We start from the raw sequence: 20,100 nt of genomic DNA, 5'->3' as shown, positions 1-20,100 counted from the left end.
CCACAGAAAAAGAGATCAGATTTGTGGTAAAAATTATCAGATTTGTGGTAGGAGTGGTAGAAGGGGGAATTGGATGAAGGTAATCAAAAGGTACAAATAAGTACTAAAGATGTTCAACATGACAGATACGGTGAATACTGCCATATGTTATATATGAAAATTAAGAGAGTAAATCCTGAAAACTCTCATCACAAGGAAAGAAAGTTTTTCTATTTATTTCGTTTTGTGTCTATATGAGATGATGGATGTTCAGTAAACTTACTGTGGTGATCACTTCATGCTGTATGTAAGTCAAATTATGGGGGTAAGGGGATGACAAATTATTCCCTGTTAAACACCACTGGTCTACATATAGGAGTTATAATTGAATGTATTTTATACAAATACATTTATACAAGATGTATTTTTATTTATTTACTTTTGTTTTTCTTTAAAACTTAATTTACTTCTAAATTGTCACTTAAAAAAACATAAACCACCTAAAACTTAATACCATGTTATGTTTCAATTATATCTCAATTAAAAAAAAAAAATCAAACAGAAACATTCCAAGTTAAACAAAGCTTACTTTTCTTTCTTTTACCTTTAAATCTATTTCCCAATGGTTGATGCACCTCAGACTCATATTCGGAGATGGAAACAGTGGTCTCTAAGAACATGGCACCGTTCTCCTTGGTGGATTCCACAAAGTCCGCAGTATCCTGGACCAGGTTCATGACAGAGACTTTCGAATCTCCCATTGGACTTGTGGGAGTAAAGGAACTCTGATCTGATGCTCTCTCACCCCCATGTGCCATTGGCAGGGTGGTTTCCATGTGTGTTTCCATTTCAGGCAGCTTCAGACTCACATCTGCAGCCTCTGTCAAAGCTTTGCCCTCTTCCATGCCTTCCATCCCGATATCGGGTGCTTGGGTTGTCTGAGATATTTCCATTCTCACCTGTGTCTCTGTATTGTCTCCAAGCTTTGGGGTCTTTATCTGGCTTACACTCTCTAATTTGGTGTCATCCCACTCATCACTTATGACAGGAGCAGCTGCAACAGCTGTGCTGACACTCGTCGTGACTTCCGGGGCTCCCAGCAGGCTGTCAGTTTCTGGTTCAACACTCAGGATGGACTCAGAGGTTGGGAGCCAGTGCTTAGTGGCGGCAGTAGCTTGGGTATTATCAGCTGTCATCTGGGAAGGCTCAGTGCCTGCTGTGAGCTTAGACCCAGGAAAAGAAGTGGTCTTATGTTCTGGGTTTGCTTCAAATTTCTCAGTCCTTGGACTGGTGGTTAGCATTTCTTTAGTATTCACAAGGGATAAAGGTGAATGCCCCAGACTAAGTCCTTCCGGGCTTTCAGTTGCAAACAACTGATCGTCCACATAGCTCAGAAAACCTTGTGTTGCTTCAGTGGTTCCTTCCACAGTGGGCTGAATGATGGTACCACGGGAGGGGTCCTCCCTCTCATCAATATTCACAGAAGCAGTTGGCGTGACAGGGTTGGTTAACGTGGCCTTGGAAGGTCGGCTTTCGGGAGACATTCTCTCTGGCTGGCTAGAACCGAATACTTCTTCCCCTGCTGGGACCTCTGGCTCAGTAGCAGTGTAAATGTTAGAACCATCAGCCTGCATGAGCCCAGCTCCTACAGGAGAGGTTTCTTTGTTACTAGGGAATACTTTATTTAAAGACATTGTTGATGGTCCTGCTAACACTATCATTGGATCTCCAGAGACTGGAGTGTTTGAAGTAACAGAGTCATTTTCTAGGTCATCTGTGTTTAGCCTCTCAGACTGTCCTTTTTCTGCATGAAGAAGTACTATCTCCCTCCTTTCCAAGTTGGGGAAAGCCAGACACTGTGCGGCAAAGTTGAGAAGTAGAAGGCTACAGAAAGCCAGACAAATGTGTAACACAATTGGTCTGCTCATAGTGGAAGAGAAATGTGCACATAAATTGGTAGAGTTGACAATTCCAGTAATTGAGTCCTGCAGAAAAATAAAGCATATCAAACCATCATATAAATATATGTTGTAAATAAGCCCCTTTAAATTAAACCATAAGTAAAATAATTTCCTTGACTTCTGTTTAGAGATAGTACATAGGAGAAGAATGTTCTATTTCTTTGTACCTTTGAGACTTGGATAACCCAGTTCATTTTTCCCTATTGAATTTTCAGCTGATTTAACTTGCAGCTCTCTAGCAAACGGTACACACAGTTCAAGTACTAAGTTCATTGTTTTTAAAATATCTATTTGAAATAAACTACCCTTGAAATCACATTTGCAATATTCTTCCGAATTCTTCTATTAATCATGGAGTCAAATGACGGTAGAAATAGCAACACGTCCAGGGAAATAAAAAGGAAACCTTAACATTTATTAATACTACATTCACAGAACCTTTTAAGTATGTTTTAAAACTTATTAAATATCATCATAAAATACTGAATACCAGTTTCATTCAAGAGTTTTTAAAGTATATAAATGACTCACAATTAAAATTTATCTTTAAAATACTTAAAGCATTTGTTTTCTCTGCAACAACTATAAAAATTATAGGCAAAATCTTCATGTCTCAAAAAAATTAGAAAAAGTAAAATAGTTAATGTAAACAAGTGCATATTTTGGGGGGAAAAAAAGCTCTTTCAGAGAACAAAAACACATTTTAAATTATCGTTTACCGAATACACATTTATTGTAAGATTAAGATTTATTAAAAAAAATACACTGTCATTACAACTAAAATTATATTGAAACTGCTAGTTTCCCCCCAACCTTAAGGGTTTTAGGACTTTTAATCTATCCCATCATCAGAAAGTTCTTAGATACTGCAGTTTTTCTAGAAAATTAAACAGGAATGAAAATTCTAAGTCCAAAAATAAAAACCTTATCTTTATAAAAGTTATACTTTTCCTTTCTCCTATGTCTAATCATTAAACTCTCAGGGTTAATTAAGCTTATGATGTGCACACACAAAATATAAAGATGTATATTTTCATAGGGTCTTCTCCCCTTAAGAAGTGTGACCCTTCCACATGTTAATCCAGTTAGTCTTCCAGGCCTCTTTGAGACAGAGAAAAGGTCAAGTACTAAGGGCAAGATTTAGATAGCTGAAGAGAAAAAGAAGGTTGAATTTATCTACACGAGGAAAGAGGAATCCATGGATTCGGAGCTGAGGCCTCTTGCTGAACTACCAGCACCCACTTGAATGAATTATCTTGGAAGCAACTCCTCCAGCCCCAGTCAAGCCTTCAGATGACTTCAGCCTCAGCTGCCATCTTGACTGCAGCTTCTTGAAAGACCTGGAGTCAAAACCACTCAACTAAGTTATTGCCAAGTTCCTAGTACACAGATCTGGGATGAGACCATAAATATTTATTGCCACCAATAATTTTTTACCTGAAAAAATTACTTTGGGAGAATATAGGAATGGAAAGATGCCATGAGATGCCATGTGCAAAAAAGGAACAGCATATCAGGGACCATAAATTTAGAAGCAAAAGAAAACTGAATCCAGAGATGACTAGAAGAAATGTAAGCCACCCACCCAAGAATCTTCAGATAGTGAGTGAAGTTTCAGTGAAAGTCACTCAGTTGTGTCCAACTCTTTGTGACCCCATGGACTATACAGTCCATGGGATTTTCCAGGCCAGATACTGGAGTGGATAGCCATTCCCTTCTCCAGGGGTTCTATTCAACCCAGGGGTCGAACCCAGGTCTCCTGCACTGCAGGCAGATTCTTTACCATCTGAGCGACCAGGGACACCCTCAGATAGTGAAGGGGATGCTAAATTTCCTCATTTGTGGGATGAGGGGTTGAAGCATTTATATTTAATATTAAATTACATACAGGTAGCATACATTGTTTAAACACATTGTTTTAAAAGGAAAGAATCCAGGAACGATATTTTTAAAAGAGGGAATAGTATGTGAATATTCTGGGAATTAGTTATCCCCATACTTCAGATGAGCCATAATGCAGCCCAGTTCACAGCCAGGTAACAGAATTGGTAGCAGTATTTGGCTTGTGGCTTCTATTTTCCTTCCTTAAAACAAAAACATATGACAGCTGTATAACAAGAGTGCTCACAGCTGATGACACTACACCTTTGACTTCTGAACATACAGGCTGAACTATAAATTAGATAGTCAAAGATACATAAGAGCTATAGAACTCTCTGCTTCATTTTTGACCTGTCCAGAGATCTGCTCTTTCCTAAACAAATATTTTTCCAGTTCAATGAAATATTACCTCAGGAGACTGAGGATGTGGCCTAAAAGCTGGGTCTCCATGGCACAGCTTATGGGACCTTACTTAGTTCCCTGACTAGGGATCGAACCTGTACCCTCTGCAATCAACAGAAGCATGGAATCCTAACCACTGGACCACCAGGGAATTCCCAGCAGCAGAGTTTAGAAGGACATAGACTGGCGTGAAAAAAATGAATCATAGCTTTATTGTTGATAAAACATGCCATGTGATACTAGACGAATACCCTCAGTCTCTCCTTTGACAGAATAAGGAGTTAAAAAAAAAAATCTTTGAAATCCCTCTATCTCCATGATTCCATTTTCTTATTTTATCTATAAAACACACAAGAAAAATGCAAATGTTTTCATATTCCCACAACTCTGTCATCAAGCAAGCAGGGCACCCAAATGATTGTATGAATGCCTCACATTTTATTCATATGTTCTGGAATCATGTGGACTGAGAGGAGAATTTTATGAACAAATAAGATTTGGAGGGTGGTAGGGATAAACAAAAAAGATGTAATATCATCTCTATTGCCTTTCTAAAACAGATTTTCCCTTCAAGGTTTCATTTTCATCTAGACCTTAAACTTTACAATTTTTGTGTGAAGGGAATTCTGCCATGGCTCTAAAAGACCTTCCTTCTGTAATTAAGTGTCAGCCACCTGCTTTCTAAATTCAATTACGACAGGAAAAAGTGGGGTGAACTGCACGCCTATTCTATGCCTGTGTATTGCAGCCATATGCTCCTTCTCCCTACTATTCAAAGTGACGCCTGAACTTTAAGAGAGGCAGAAAAGACAGCCTGTTGGAACGGCAGTAGGGAACACATCTGCAACTCAGATAAACTGGTAGATGACCTTCAAGTTCCAGATCTTTCTCTGTCTTTCCAAACACAGCACAGGTTCACATAGCCACTCCCATGAGTTTGGAGTCCTTCACTGGGAGCTGCGTGATGGTAGAGAATAAATAAGGAAAGACTAACTCTTGTCAATTCAGTGACAATATTTCCAAACCTAAGTAACCATGTGTAATCACAAGGCTATAAGGCCTTTTCTTTTTTCCCTCGACATTGTCTCCTTTCCCTGGCAAAGTGCCTGGCACAGAGGAAACGCTTAGTAAATACTGGCTGAACAAACAAATCAATGTCTATAGCCCGCTTTGCTGAAGGAGAGAGAGATTTCACTGCTTATTAGAAATTATGTCTTAATTACCTTAAATTAACTCAAATATCAGAATATTTAACAAATAAAACAAAACATTTCTCTAACTTTTCCTTTTACACTGTGACTTTGGAGGCTCCTTTCTTTTCACTCTATCCATCAGTGCAAATTAATTCAGATACATGAACTCTAACCCAGTTGCTCACTGATAGTGGATATTAGCTTCTAATAGCTTAAAAAGCATCCTTTTCTGAGCCAGTCATAGCACTTTATCTGTCATTCACTATCAAGGTATCCTAATGGCTTGGCAGTCCTCTGAACAATTTACTGCGTTTCTGCCACCAGTGAGCAGATAAGCTGTTCTGTCAAGCATTATCTTCGACAATCTTAAATAGATACAGTCCAGAATCTCTTTGTCAAGTCTAGGCATATTCAAGTTTCAAAGACAAATGAAAGACAACATAAAAAAATACAGCCTTAGCCATCTTGTTAGACTTACTAATCAGGTGTTTTCAAACACTTGGTCAATATTTTTCCAACTAAACAGTATGCGGCTGTTGTTCAGTGTGTTACCAAAACGCAGACACAAAAGGGAACTGGCGTGTTCAATCATTTCATCAGTGACAAAGCTAATTTTTTCAAAGAAAATTGAGTTTCATGTATAATATATAAGGAACATGAGCATTGCCCTAAGGGTACTCAAGAAACAGGAGGCCTGTAGAGTATGCCAAAAAAAAAAAAACTGGTGACAATCTGCCTGATATTTTCCTTTTGCAGGATAAACATAAACAGCTGGTGTGGGGTTTTGGGGAAAAAACTGCCCTTGATTTCCATCATCTACTGGCTGTTACTTGGGTGCTACTTCAAACACACTCAGTTCAGTCGCTCAGTCATGTCCGACTCTTTGCGACCCCATGAATCGCAGCACGCCAGGCCTCCCTGTCCATCACCAACTCCCGGAGTTCACTCAGACTCACGTCCATCGAGTCAGTGATGCCATCCAGCCATCTCATCCTCTGTCGTCCCCTTCTCCTGCCCCCCAATCCCTCCCACCATCATAGTCTTTTCCAATGAGTCAACTCTTCACATGAGGTGGCCAAAGTATCTTCATCTAAACTGTGGTGTCATCTTGAAATCTTCTCTCCTATACATTCTAGATTCACAATTTCTGCAGGTCCTTCCCTCATAATATCTCTTGGAATTGTCCCTTCTTAGGAACATTGGATTGTCATTATTTTACCTGCCTCTTAATTTATTATCCTGATCAGATTCTCTCCTCTCCAATCCATTTTATACAATCTAGATGGTTTAGTCTTAAGGAAAGAAATGACAATAATAAATCAAAAATGGCATGGCTACCATTCAGGGATGCCAAGTGTTTTATAAATTATTTAATCCTTTACAACAACCTAATGATACAGGCATTGTCATTATCCTTCTCTCTCTCTCTCTTTTTTTTTTTTTTGGTGAGAAAACTACCAGCTTACAGAGGTTAATTAACTTACCTGTGTAATCATGTCTGTTAGTCATCAAGTTTCCTATCTTTGCGACTACAACTCTACCTTCCCAAAACACATCAGTTAATGTCCCCAAACATGTAACTGCCAACCTCCATATCTATAGCACAACTTCATATCATTAGTGCCCAGTAGAAACCCATTGCCAGTTGGATATATTGCCCTCTTATGTGCCTTACTCATTTCAGCTTCCTAAGTTTTGCTCATGGCACTGCACTAGCCAGAAAGCTCTCTCCTTCTTCCCTGCCCCTGGTATCCAATCCATGGTCCATCAGGTCATGTCCTATTTACTGACTGTTATCACAAAACTGCCTGGTCCATTCTCTTCCTGCCCATCTCCTAGCTTCTCCAGTATAAATCATCACATCTGTAAGTCTCATCACCTAAAATAAGGTTACCTTCTTTGCATGAAAGCACTAGTCTTTCAGCTTCCTTTGCCATATAATTGCTAATAATGGTAGACACATAGGAGAGGTATTCAATTTTTAGTGGTGTGAAGTGAATATAAATAACCATTTGAAAGTGAAAGTCTCTCAGTCATATCCGACTCTTTGGGACCCCACGGACTACACAGTCCCTGGAATTCTCCAGGCCAGAATACTGGAGTAGGTAGCCTTTCCCTTCTCCCAGGGATCTTCCCAACCCAGGGATCAAACCCATGTCTCCCGCATTGCAGGTGGATTCTTTACCAGCTGAGCCACAAGGGAAGTCCAAGAATACAGGAGTGGGTAGCCTATCCCTTCTCCAGTGAATCTTCCCAACCCAGGGATCGAACTGGGGTCTCCTGCATTGCAGGCAGATTCTTTACCAACTGAGCTATCAGAAATAACCATTTAAGAATATGAAAAAGAAGGTTCAGAATCTCTTTTACACTGTAAGATTTTCAATAACATTTTATGGCTTATGTTTTGTCCATCACCTAGTCAATTTTGGCTACTTATTCAATGTGTGATTTTAATAATAGTAGTAATTTGTGTATTCTCATTCCTCCTGTACTTCAGGTTTTTTCAGAGTTTATTTCATTAAAAAGAGACAGAGAGATCACAGAGGAACAAGTTTCAGAGCTTCAGGTCAACTTGCTTCCCAATTACCCCTTCACCTTTCAAAATCCAATTAAGTAACAGTAATTCTTTGATTGATAATGGAAGAAGAAAACTCTTTCCCTTCTTTGTCTTAATATCTCCATTTTGTGTTTTTCCTGCTCCTTAATGATTATTTGTCATTGTCTTACTTTCCTTTAATTGTTAAGGTTCTCATGGCCAACACTATCCTGTTGGTCTGAAGTGGAGCTTATCAAGACTCTGACCCTATTAACCCAGCTGTGGCACACAGCATTAAGGTAGCCCATCTCTGATTTACTGTGCTTTGGATGACTGTTACTGGCCTGATTTATTGGCTTTAAGATGATCTGACCCTACTCATCCTTCACTATAAATTAAGTGCCTGGGATGACAGATGATCCTTTCAGTAGCATGTTCAACCACAGTGGAAGGAGAGAGAACAGAGTAACCACAAAGTAACCCACAGGAGGAAAGAGGCATCCTGCTGACAGCGAAGAGGTAAGTAGGCTGGGGTCAAGATGGTTACTCGGGCAACTGCCAGCAAAGTGCTTTACCATCCCTGCAGACCACAACTAAGTTCTACACATCAAGCCCACAAGCTTTATTCTCTACAATTTAGCAGTATAGACAAAGGAAGATACCGCTGTGTATCACTCTAGAGCATCACCCTATTCCTGGTAAAAGAAGTTGGACTTGAAGATTTAAAAGTTGGCTTCAACTTCCAGCTCTACCTTGGGGAAATCACTGAAACTCAGTTTCCTCTTTGCAAAATGGAGATAATAATGTTCATTCTGTTTTCTACAAGGATGTAAGAGGGACCAAATCAGTGATAACAGACATAAAAATGGTTTGAAAAAAATGTTTACGTATCAAGCAATTTAAGACATACTGTTGTTGTTCAGTCGCTCAGTCATGTCTGACTCTTTGAAACCCCATGGACTGCACAACACTAGGCTTCCCTGTCCTTCACCATCTCCCAGAGTTTGCTCAAACTCCTGTCCATTGAGTCGGTGATGTCATCCAGTCATCTCATCCTCTGACGTCCCTGTCTCCTCCTGCCTTCAATCTTTGTAGTACTACCATGCACTCCCCTCAAAATACAGAAATGTGAGCAGTCTGAAAGATCCATAACACTCTTTTCCCCTCAAGCTATTTCCATGGAGCTTCCCCTTTCAACTTTTCATGTAGACAAAGTGACCTGGGAATTGTCTGATGTCTGCAGAATTCCATCCTAATCAATCTTGATCAACAAGCTCCTGTCCATCCATTATATACAGTTCCTTTCAACAAACCAATGTGACACTTCATTTCTGTTCTTTGTAGTTCACAAACCTCATTTGCTTAAAAAGATCTCTAAATACTAGCTGGCAGGAGAAAGTAATCCCCAGGTAGACATTTCAAGGAATAAACATAATATCTAACATTTCAAGCTGAAACTTGATTCAGATACTTTTCTTATAATCACCAAGTAAACACTACGTGAAAAAACAGGACTGACTACACATTTTAATTAGAGAATAAGCTTTCATTTTACAGAGATCAAACTCAGATTATTCTCTCTGAATAGCCAGCTTCCCTAAGTGAAACTAAACAGAATTCAAGGTGAAAAACAAAATACAATTCCTTACACAAGTTTTCAGGCAAACACCTGCTGAATAAATAGTGAAGACGACCTTTAGTTGATGAGCAGAAATTTTCCATAACAGGTAAGCCCATCCTCCACATTTTGATCCTATACTTATGCTTAGCATCAAACTACTTCTGTAAAACCAAAGTATAACATTTAAAGATCTAGCAAGAAATGCCGAATATAATGTTAAGAACCTCCCGTGAAAACAAAGACATCCACATCTTCTTAATTGGCTCTGTTACTGTAGCTACCTTAGACTTGCTGAGTCTTGGGAGTTTTGTGAATAAACACAATCAATATCAAGTATGTTGCATAAGTGCTTGGTTCATTAATATGACAAATATAACAACTGTACCTTATGCATAAGAGTAAGTCAGGCTGCCCTTAAATTTCTATTGTGTGTAAATGTTCTGATACTGTAAAATCTCACCCAATTTTGAGTTTCTTCCAATAGATGCTACAGTGGGATTCTGCTGGCAAGTAAGCAGAAAGTGGGTCAGCGACTGACTCTGTAGGTGTTTAAACAAGACTCCTTGGAGCCCAGTATCACTTGTGATAAAGAAAATTCACAAAGGAGGGGAGACATGCAAATTATGGCCACACATTTTGCTCCCTACGGAAAAAAAATCCTTCAGAGTTTTTTGGATGGTCTTGTGAGCCACTCCCCCATTCCCTGAAGTTGCAAACTAAAACTTCCATAGAATAAAGGCAGACTCTTTAATCAGCCTTTAAATCCTCTCCTCCACAGCAGCTCTACACTAAAATGAGGAGCCAAGATCCTGGCCGATCCTTGGCATCAGCTTGGGAAGGCAAAGATTTCTTTGAGAACTCCAAACTCTTGTGGGTCCTCTATTTTGAGCGCCTGGCAGATTTTTAGCCAGCCAGATTTTTCGCTCTACATGTTCGGAATGTACACAAGTCGGGTTCTGTCAGTGACCCGGACGCACAGGAGGCATCTGGGCACCTCCATGTAGCACCTTACAATCATTCTGGAGTCTAACCCGCAGGCCCTCTTTCCAATCAAGTGACCTTTCCAAGGAGCATCCTCTTACCGTGTCCTGGGGGACCGGCAAGGAGGTTCTGTGACATCCCTGCGCTAAACACTCAACTGTTTGTTCTCTGCAAAGTAACACATTTCGGTGACCACCGCAGCCCCCACTCGCTCCTAGGCTCCTGACCACTGACTAGCATCGGGGACATTGCAATCAAAGCTTTCAAAGGAGCAGATCTTAGTCTTCGGGAACTTCTCTACCACCGCTGTGAGACGGAGAGGGGAGGGAGAGAAGAAAGAGAAAGCCCACACAAAAGCAGCCAGCCCTGCAAGCTCCGGCAGCACAAAGGCCCGCTCGCTGGTGCGGAGCCGTGAGGCTGGGCTGGAGCGGGGAATTAGGCTAGTCCTCGGAGGCCTGAGCGCCGCGCCCCACGCTCTCGGAGCTGCCCCCGCGCACCCCGAGCCGGGGCACCGCGTTCTGGCGGCGGCGCGGGGCGCACGCTTCGCGCGCCCGGGGCTGCCGAGCTCCCCCGACCGCACAGCTCCCGGGGCGGCCCCGTGCCGCCGGGGACTCCGGCTCCGTCTCTGCCGGCCGCCCCGTCTGCAGCAGCTGCCGCCCGAGTGGCGGAAGCCGAGGCCGGCCTCACCTGTGGACCCTCAGCAGAGGAGCGCGCAGAAGAGAGCGGCGGCGCCCGCGCTCGGCATCCCCGCGGCGGCCCCTGCAGCAGCGGCGGCTCCCTCCGCTGTCTGGAACGCCAGGGGGAGGGCGCTTCGCTTTGTTGCTTATTCATGAGGCCGCGACTAAAGCTGGGGATTGGGCGGCAAGAAGATGCGCCCGCCCCGGCTCGGCGGGCACAGACAACCCGAGCCGTCGCCCCACGCCCCTCCGCGCCCACTTCCCCGCCTCCGTTCGGGCGCTGTGGGCCGAGCCGCGGGGGCGGGTCTTACCCGCGTCCGGGCTCACGAGACCCCTTTGAGACACCCAGCCCTTCTGCCTCTCTTCGCTCTCTCGGCTTCCGCGACAGTTCTTCCTTATTCCCTGGAAAGAAGAGACCAGGGCACTGTTTTCTCTAAAAGAGCCCGAATTTCTCTGGTCCTTGGTTGGGGCGAGGGGCGCAAGTCCGAGGCCGCAGGTTGTTCTTGGTGGAAACTACGGTTTTAGTCTCTTAGCCGTGCCCATAAGTAGGAACCAGTATAGTAGCCCCACACAAAGTGTTTTCCTTTCTCAGTCAGATAAGTAGTAACAAGAAGAACGGTTTATTGAGCCCGTGCTTCTGCCAGGCGCAATGCTAGGAGCTTCACTATTTGCAGTTGTTTAGTCGCTAAGTCGTGTCTCTTTGTGACACCATGAACTGTAGACCACCAGGTTCCTCTGTCCATGGAATTCTCCAGGAAAGAATTAACTGCAGTGGGTTGCCATTTCCTTCTCCAGGGGATCTTCCCGACCCAGGGAACCAACCTGCGTCTCCTTCATTGGCAGGCAGATTCTTTACCGCTGAGCCGCAAGGGAAATGGCTTTTATTAATAATCTCCTCAGGAACCCTAAAAGATAGATATTAGTAAACCCCACTTAACAAAGGAGGGAGTTGAGGCTGAAGGCCTTGCCCAAGGTTTTATGGCTAACGTGGGCCCTGGGAATTCATGACTTACCTTCTTGAGTTCCTAAAGGATTCAATTTCCTTTACCTGATATTTCTAATATTGGCTAGAAGGAGGTGTCAGGAATCTAAAAGCCATTCTGGAAGAACCCTCACAGCACTTTATGTTTGCAATCCACATGAATCATCTCTTCTACTTATTAACTCTCTGCTTTATAATAGCTTGGTTCATTTTGTAGTTATTTGTAAACATCCTGAAGTCAGAGCAAGGTCTTGCACCTTTGACCTCCATATCTAACACTGCACATCTCTGCACTGTCTTCCCTATTCCACCTCTCTTTAAAATATTTTGTTTGTATTTCCAGAAAGGTAGTCAAAGAGTTCTTGAACGTGATTGAATTGAATCTGTAAGATCTGTTTTTGATATGTATTCAGTGTAATACAATATAATATATTGTACCGTGTGACCAGGCCTTCTACCTGGATTCAAGACCCACCAGGTGGATAAGCTACACATGCAGCCTGACCAGGAAGTGTTTTAACATTTTGTTTTTATGTCAGCTGTCTGAAATTCAGACCACATCTCATAAAAATAATGTTATATGATGAGATTCTCAGCTGGACCACAAAATTGATTCTATTTACCCAAATGCAGTTAAATTAATAGTACTAATTAAAAAAAAAAAATCAATCAGGTGGACCAAAGGATCAAGGAGAATAGGAGAAGCAAGCAGGAGAAAGGGATTCCAGCTCCCCATGCAGGGAGAGCCAGCCCTACACACAAACTTGAAATATTCAGTTTCTCTGACATCTTCCTGGCTCCCTTTCTGCATCCCTCTCAAGGATGCTAGTGTTTTTCTAAAACACCTGTGATTTTCTTAAGTCCCAGCTACAGAACTCCACTTCCCAGGCTGCCTTATTCTCAAAGTTTTCCATTCTCCAAAATTACCCTTCTCCCATAGTAGAATTCCTATTCGCCTTTTCCTTGATACAAATTATTTCAGCTTACTTTACAGTGATCTTATTGGAACCCATTTATACTCCTCCTTTAGCCTCCCCTCAATGGTTCGTATTGCTTTAAACAACTCTGATGAATGCAATTTATCTCAACAGTTGCTGTGGGTACATGGCAGTGATAATAAGATCCTTTCTTCCACTCCAGCACACACACAAACTATAAATCAGGGAAACTTACATTCTAATCAGTAAATCCACATACAGTGAATATTATTAGTCTTTTACTAGTAAAGCAAGAAATTGTATGTGTACATTAAAAGAGTTTGGCAATACCCAAACACCAATCAAGGTAACAAGAAAGGAAGCTCAGGAAGACAATTTTGGGGTTGCCAGACTTAGTAAATTAAAATAGAGAATCTCTATTTTATATTTGGAACATACTTATGCTAAAACAATTTGTTTATCCAAAATTCAAATTTAACTGTATTTTATCTGATCATCTTTGCTGTATTAGGTCATCACCTGGTTCTGATTGATTAAAAAAACCTCTGTATCAGAGAGGATCTGGTCACATGAAGAACTGGATAACCAACCCCAAGAGCCAGAAGTGGACAATATCCATGTAAATACCACCCAGAAGTGAGTCTTTGCAATAGAATCTGAGCATTGTGGTGTCCTTGGTAAGATTATCAGTAAATTGAGTAGAAATGCTCCACAGTACAGCACCTAATTTTCTTTACCAAGTACCAAGTACTTTATCTGACAGCTTGATCCCTCATGTATGTTGCCTATAAGGCACTGCTGAAATGAGTGTATGTGAGCTGGAGTGTGTGTGTCTGTAACCAAGGTAACATCATCAAGGGAAGTACCACTTAAGGGTTCGCATTAAGGGCTCTTGAAAACCAGCTGCAAGACTTCCTCAGATTCTGCACCGCTGTTTGATGAGGATGTTTTTTGTTTGTTTATTTTTGTTTTGTTTTCATTTGAAATTACACCAGCGACAACCATGTGAGGCAACAGAACAAAATGAAATGAAAGAGGCACATAAAAAAAAAATTCTTCTTAGAAGTCTGTGTTTCCCTGGAATCTCCTCAAAACATTTCCCTCAACTTTCTGCAAGTTCTTATTTTTCAGTGATTTTCCCTTCCTTTATTTTTGACCCCTTTAAAACTCCTTCCTTGGATTTTGTTGTTCTTATAAGTCTCCCAAGGCAGCCAACAAAGAGATCCAGCCACAGAAGAAGGACAGGAGCTGCTAGAGTCACAGTCATTTGCATATTGGATATTTTCCTTCTCACTGTAAAAGCCTGTCTTTTCTTCCTGGTCTTCCTAAGTGTTTATTAACACGAGTTTTGCAGCATCTTGCAGTGTTCTTCTCCCCAGGTCCTCCCTGACTCAAATTCTCTGTCAAGGGCTTTCTGTTTGCTTTTAATTTCTTAAGTTGAAATTCCTAGGAATAGACTTCCATATGCTAAGTATAATCAACTCACTCTGGGTATTCAATATTTGATGGTTGTGGTGATGATGTAGTAAATAAGGATAATGACATTAGAATAACATTAATATGACGTTAGAATAACGTTAGAATGACGTTATAATAACATTAGAATGACGTCAGAACAAGCTGTTGAAATTCTGATACATGTTTTCATTGCATTCAAAACCTTCAAACACTTGACAGGATCTATTTCAGTACTAATGAGCTTAGAAATTAGTATTTCAGTACTAATGTACTAAATTATGTGTTTAATATGAAGTTTATTGGGAGGACAAGTCAGTAGAATAAATCCAATAAAATGATTTTCTTTAAGCAAAGTTTTGGAGTGGCAATTTTTTTTTAAGTATAGTTGATTTACAATGTTGTGTTAGTTCTGGTATACAGCAAAGTGATTCAGTTTTACACATATATATATTCATATTCTTTTCCATCATTGTTTACTGAAAGATATTCAATGTGTTATACAGTAAGACTTTGTTGTCTGTCTACTTTATATATAGTAGTATCTGCTAATCTCAAATTCCTAATTTATCCCTCTCCCACCCCCTTTCCCCTTTGGTAACCATAAGTTTGTTTTCTATGTCTAGGAGTCTGTTTCTATAACAGCAAATTTTTGTACACTGTAGTTGCTGTTAACTGTCAACACGAAGTCTGTAATATTTACCTACCTTTATTGTTTGACTCTTACTATGCAAACACACAGATGAATCCTCTTGTTTCTCTGCTTTGCCCTAAGAGACCTATTATAATTGTTGAAGCAGAGTATTATATGCTTTATTGTCCCTTCTTTTTAAAATCTGTTATTTTCTATATTCCCTTATTAAGTGTTAGATTTCTTTAGGCCTTGAACTTTCTGATTCTGTTCTAACAAATGGAATTTTGACTGTTGCCTTGAAAAAGCAAGATAAGAGAGGAAAGAGCTACTGATGTAGGTACAAAAGCAAAATGTTCACCAGTACAGCTCTTTAAAAAGAAACTTTTTAGATAAAGTCATGGGTGAAAACATTTATAAGAAATAAATCTTCCTTTTTTCAGCCATAAATAATGTCCTTGTGAGACTGTCAGTAAAAAAAATAAAAAATAAGAGATTTGAACATCAAAGATCTAATGTCTTCTGTGGAATATACCCTTTAATCCTAAGTGAGTTGGTCCTTATGAATAACTCTATTCAAAAATGACATCTATAACTCTAGAAAAGATAAGAATTGCCTTTTATAAGGTCGAAGAGTTTAACTCCATCTTTTTTTTTTTTTACGTACCTAACGATAGCTAAATCAATGACTTTAATAGATTCATTATATTAAATAATGAGCATGAGATATTTATTATTGACATAGGTGTGCATGTATGTGTGCTGTGTACTTAGTCGCTCAATCGTGTCCTACTCTTTGCCACCCCATGGACTGTAGACCACCAGGCTGCTCTGTCCATGGAGATTCTGCAGGCAAGAATACTGGACTGGGTTGCCATGCCCTCCTCCAGGGGATCTTCCCAACCCAGAATTGAACCCAAGTCTCCCACACTGCAGGCAGATTCTTTACTGTCTGAGCCACTAGGGAAGCCGTATAGGTGTACACACCTACTGCCTATGTTGCAAAGAAAAATGTACTCCTTTATGCCTCTAGCATGGATAGAATTTTTAAAAATGGCTTTACCAGGAATGGCAAAACTCAGGCCCAAGGAACAACTCTTGTCAAAGAAAGTTCTTCGAGATGGAAGTAGATTAGCTAAAAAGATTATATATTCTCTTTTGTTCCAGGTTTCTAAAAAAGGATAAATTTTATTTTGGCTGGGATGTTGGTTTCTGGTTAAACACCATTAACTCAACAAGGAAATTACAGGGATAGGTTTAAGTGTGGGAAAACTACCAAATATATTGACTATGGCTCATTATATTGTTGTTCATTATCTGGTTTCCAACAAATGTTATCTCACATTTTAAAAATGTGAGTTGGGCATTAACATCAGACTCAGGATACATTATATCAGTCTGTAGCACACGGACAGCAAAAGCAGAGAACAGGATATGATGAAGGGGTTATCAATACCATTACAATGAAGACAGTCTTGAGACTCTTAATCAGAATAGTACCAACAATTTGAACATTTTGAACATTGACTTACTAAGGTTTAAATATGGCATGGATGTAAGCGCAAAAAGAAAAAAGATTTTCCTTCAGTATAGCACTCAACCTCCTGATAAATTCCTTGTCCGTATACATGTTAGTTAATTCTTCTGGCTACACTGTCTAAGAAACAGCATAATTGAGTCCAGGTTTCACAGTCATTAAGCAATGAGAAGCACATCATTTAATGTAGGCTATGCATTTATCTTGGCATTGAGTTTAGCTCTATGGTTAATCAATCAACATGTGTTTTTGTTTTGTGAAAAGAATGTGGTTCTTGTAAAGATATCTAAGTCAAACTTAACTTTCCTCACAGATGTTCGTTTTAGCTGAGAGGAAAAGGTTATACACACAAAAACATTATGAATAATACATAATATAAGATTTCCTCATATGCTTCTTCAATAATCTAAAACTGGCACTCATTTTATTATCTTTTTTCATGATACCACTACAGAGAGGAACTAGCTGATAAAACCTATGTGGAAGTCTATGCAGAAAGGCCATGCCCTGATATAGTAAGTACATGTGCTATATAAAACCATCTTCCCCTCTCCCCACTAAAATCCTAAGTTCTGAATTAAGACAGTGTGTTTTATATAGTCTCACATCTCCCGCAACACCTACGGCAGTGCCTTGCCTTAACACCGCAGCTGTTCAAAAAGTATTTGTTGACTATTTAATTATGGCCATAAGCCTATTACCAAAATAAGCACGGTAATGCTAATCATTTTACAATTATGAAGCACAAACTAAAACTACTAACCGAAAAGGAAGTTTGACCAGTTTCAGAATGAAATATACTAATCCCAAGCAAATTAGGAAGATATATCCCAATGGAGGGCTTGCCAGGTAGCGCTAGTGGTAAAGAATCCGCCTGTAGAGGATGTAAGAGATGCAGGTTTGATCCCTGGATCGGGAAGATCTGCTAGAGGAGGAAATGGCAGCCCACTCCAGTATTCTGGCCTGGAAAATTCCATGGACAGAGGAGCCTGGCGAGCTACAGTCCATGGGGTCACAAAGAGTTGCACAAATGACTGAGTGATTGGGCACACACACCACATTTCAGACTTTGAGACTCAGGAATTAATTATTTTTTATATCTTATAAGAAGGAATTGTTCCTTGCTTGTATACGTCCTATCTGAAACCAGGGGACTAGGCCAATTGATACATCAAGTCACCTTCCTACACAAGTCTGCAATCCTTTTCATTGGTAAAGTTCACATTCATTCAGAGAGAAATGGCATATAAAAACAAGATACACCCTGAGAATAAGATTAAAAAAAAAAAAAACTGCTTCAAGCTGAATTCAGAACTCATATTCTATCCAGGCCCAAATCCCTTGAAATAGCCAGAGCAATAGGTTTTGTTTTCATTTGTTCTTTGTCATGACCTACAATATAAAATGGACATAAAGGATGCATTTTACAGAATCAGTTCAAAGCAATTCCTCCATAACTGGTGTATAAAAATAGCCAAAGGGAAAAAATTTCCTTCAGAATCAGAGTGATTGAAAATATATTTCACACAGAAAAAATTATTTACTTTTGGATTGGTCTAAATCTAACGTGTGAGCCATCACCACAAAAGAAGAAATAAATTGGTCCCCAAAAGATTCCTAGTAAGGATACGTAGGATGATCACTTGATGTTCTTCCTTTTCTCTTTTTGCTTTTAGGAGCTTTCTATAAGGGCCTAGTGACATGCCTTGTTTTCCTTCCATTTCTCTCTTTGTAAAAGGCATTTTAAGGCGCTTATCATTGCCAACTAACGTTCATTTTACGACACTGTTCTCAGCAGTCATCTTCCATGGACAAGCACTTCTCACTCAGATCATATTCTGCTTAGCTTATCAAAAACATAAGACTTCTTTTTTTCCCTGTCAGACTTCATTTTTCCTGTAAATTCTATTTCTGTGATCTTTTTTTTTTTAATCACACCTCTGCTTGATTCCTAGATTCCACAGTGCTGTTCTGTAATTTACTGTCTTCTCCAGTGTGTATATTGTTCCTAGTTTTGAAGAGGTAAATCTGGGCACTTTGGCCCAATCCTTTTTGATCTCATAGTCTTTTTTTCTCATTTTCCCAAGATCAAATGATTATTTCCAAAGCAGTAATATGGAAATCAATATTCTGTCCCATAATTCTTTGCAACTGGGACTATAGAAATGTCACTGTCCCTGCCCCACATCTTCAAATGAACATTCTCAGGTTACAACAGTAAGTCTTCCCAAAGGGGAACTTCTGGAAAAACAAGCTATTTCCTTGGCTCATATTTCCCCCTTTTTGTAGGATGCCCAGCCATCTATCCAAGAATATACTGGGGAGTAGAAAGGCATCCACCAAGAAGCCCACAGTGGCTGACAGCCATAAGATTAGAGACAGGCACAAAGGTACAGATCAACATACTGGCAAAAAATCAGTGACAGCTTGGGAGCAACTCTTCATTTCATTCATGGTGGAAACACAAAACATCCTAGGATTCCCTCTTCCTGATAGATAGTTGCTATGGAGTCACCAAGTCCATAGTACTTGGATTCTCTGCCAGTGAGCTATACCATAGACCTCAGAGTGATCACGTGGAAGGGATGTGTGATGAGAGTAGCAGCAGAAGCAGCCATCACCTTTTAAACTATCTCCCCAATAATTTGGTCAAAGGAAGATCACACTTCTTTCTGTACATTTCCAGATCTTAATTCCTTAGCCTTGTCACACTCTTGGTAATGCTGTGAAACTTTACCATGGACCCCTGAACACAGTCTTGGAGTTAAGCCTGTGAACAACCCACGCTTCCCAGGGATGATTGCAATATGCTGAGCATAATAAATGAGACTAGGAAGCTGACAGAATTCCCACCCCAAAATATTTCATCCTATTGTTGAAGAAAGCGGCTCATACCCTACCAGGAGGAGTACCTTCATGTACATCAGTGGCTGGGACGGTAAGACCAGGCCCAGGAGCACCTGACTGGCTGGGTCGGCCATGAGGGCACCCGCGGCCAGATGGACAGACAGAGCCACCAGAAAACCAAACCTGTCCCAAATCATGTGTCAGGGCTTTCAGCTTCACTGCCCCACCTCCCAGTCATTGTTAGAGTATTGACTTCCAGTATGCTGCCATGTTTGAGGCAGCCGGAGGACAAGAGTCAGATTCCATGTGGCACAACGCCCTATTCACTCATGAGCAGTTGACAGACCCACTACTTTGCCCTAGACACAATCTCAGCAGTTGGCTTCACCTCCTCTACCTGGGAGGAGGAAATGTGGCAGACAAGAAGGCATCATAGGCAGATGATTTAAAAAAAAAGATATGGGAGAAATAAAAACACT

The 20,100-nt window shown here is 40.5% G+C and overlaps 1 protein-coding gene and 1 pseudogene across 1 annotated transcript in view; both read right to left on the bottom strand.

Moving 5' to 3' along the window:
• The window catches only part of LOC104994195 (chromosome unknown open reading frame, human C14orf37), a 132,844-nt gene extending 130,896 nt beyond the window's left edge, over positions 1-1,948 (bottom strand). Inside the window, exon 1 of the mRNA XM_010847683.1 lies at positions 584-1,948. Within this exon, the coding sequence (XP_010845985.1) occupies positions 584-1,907 (1,324 nt within the window). The 5' untranslated portion in view covers positions 1,908-1,948. The remainder of the gene's footprint in view (positions 1-583) is intronic.
• Positions 1,949-19,224: 17,276 nt separating this feature from the next.
• Positions 19,225-19,755, bottom strand: LOC104994259 (annotated as a pseudogene).
• Positions 19,756-20,100: the final 345 nt, after the last annotated feature.

This window comes from Bison bison, unplaced genomic scaffold (assembly GCF_000754665.1).
Source record: "Bison bison bison isolate TAMUID 2011002044 unplaced genomic scaffold, Bison_UMD1.0 scf7180017864254, whole genome shotgun sequence".
NCBI classification, from domain to species: Eukaryota; Metazoa; Chordata; class Mammalia; order Artiodactyla; family Bovidae; genus Bison; species Bison bison.
This window is presented reverse-complemented; position numbering and strand designations above follow the sequence as displayed.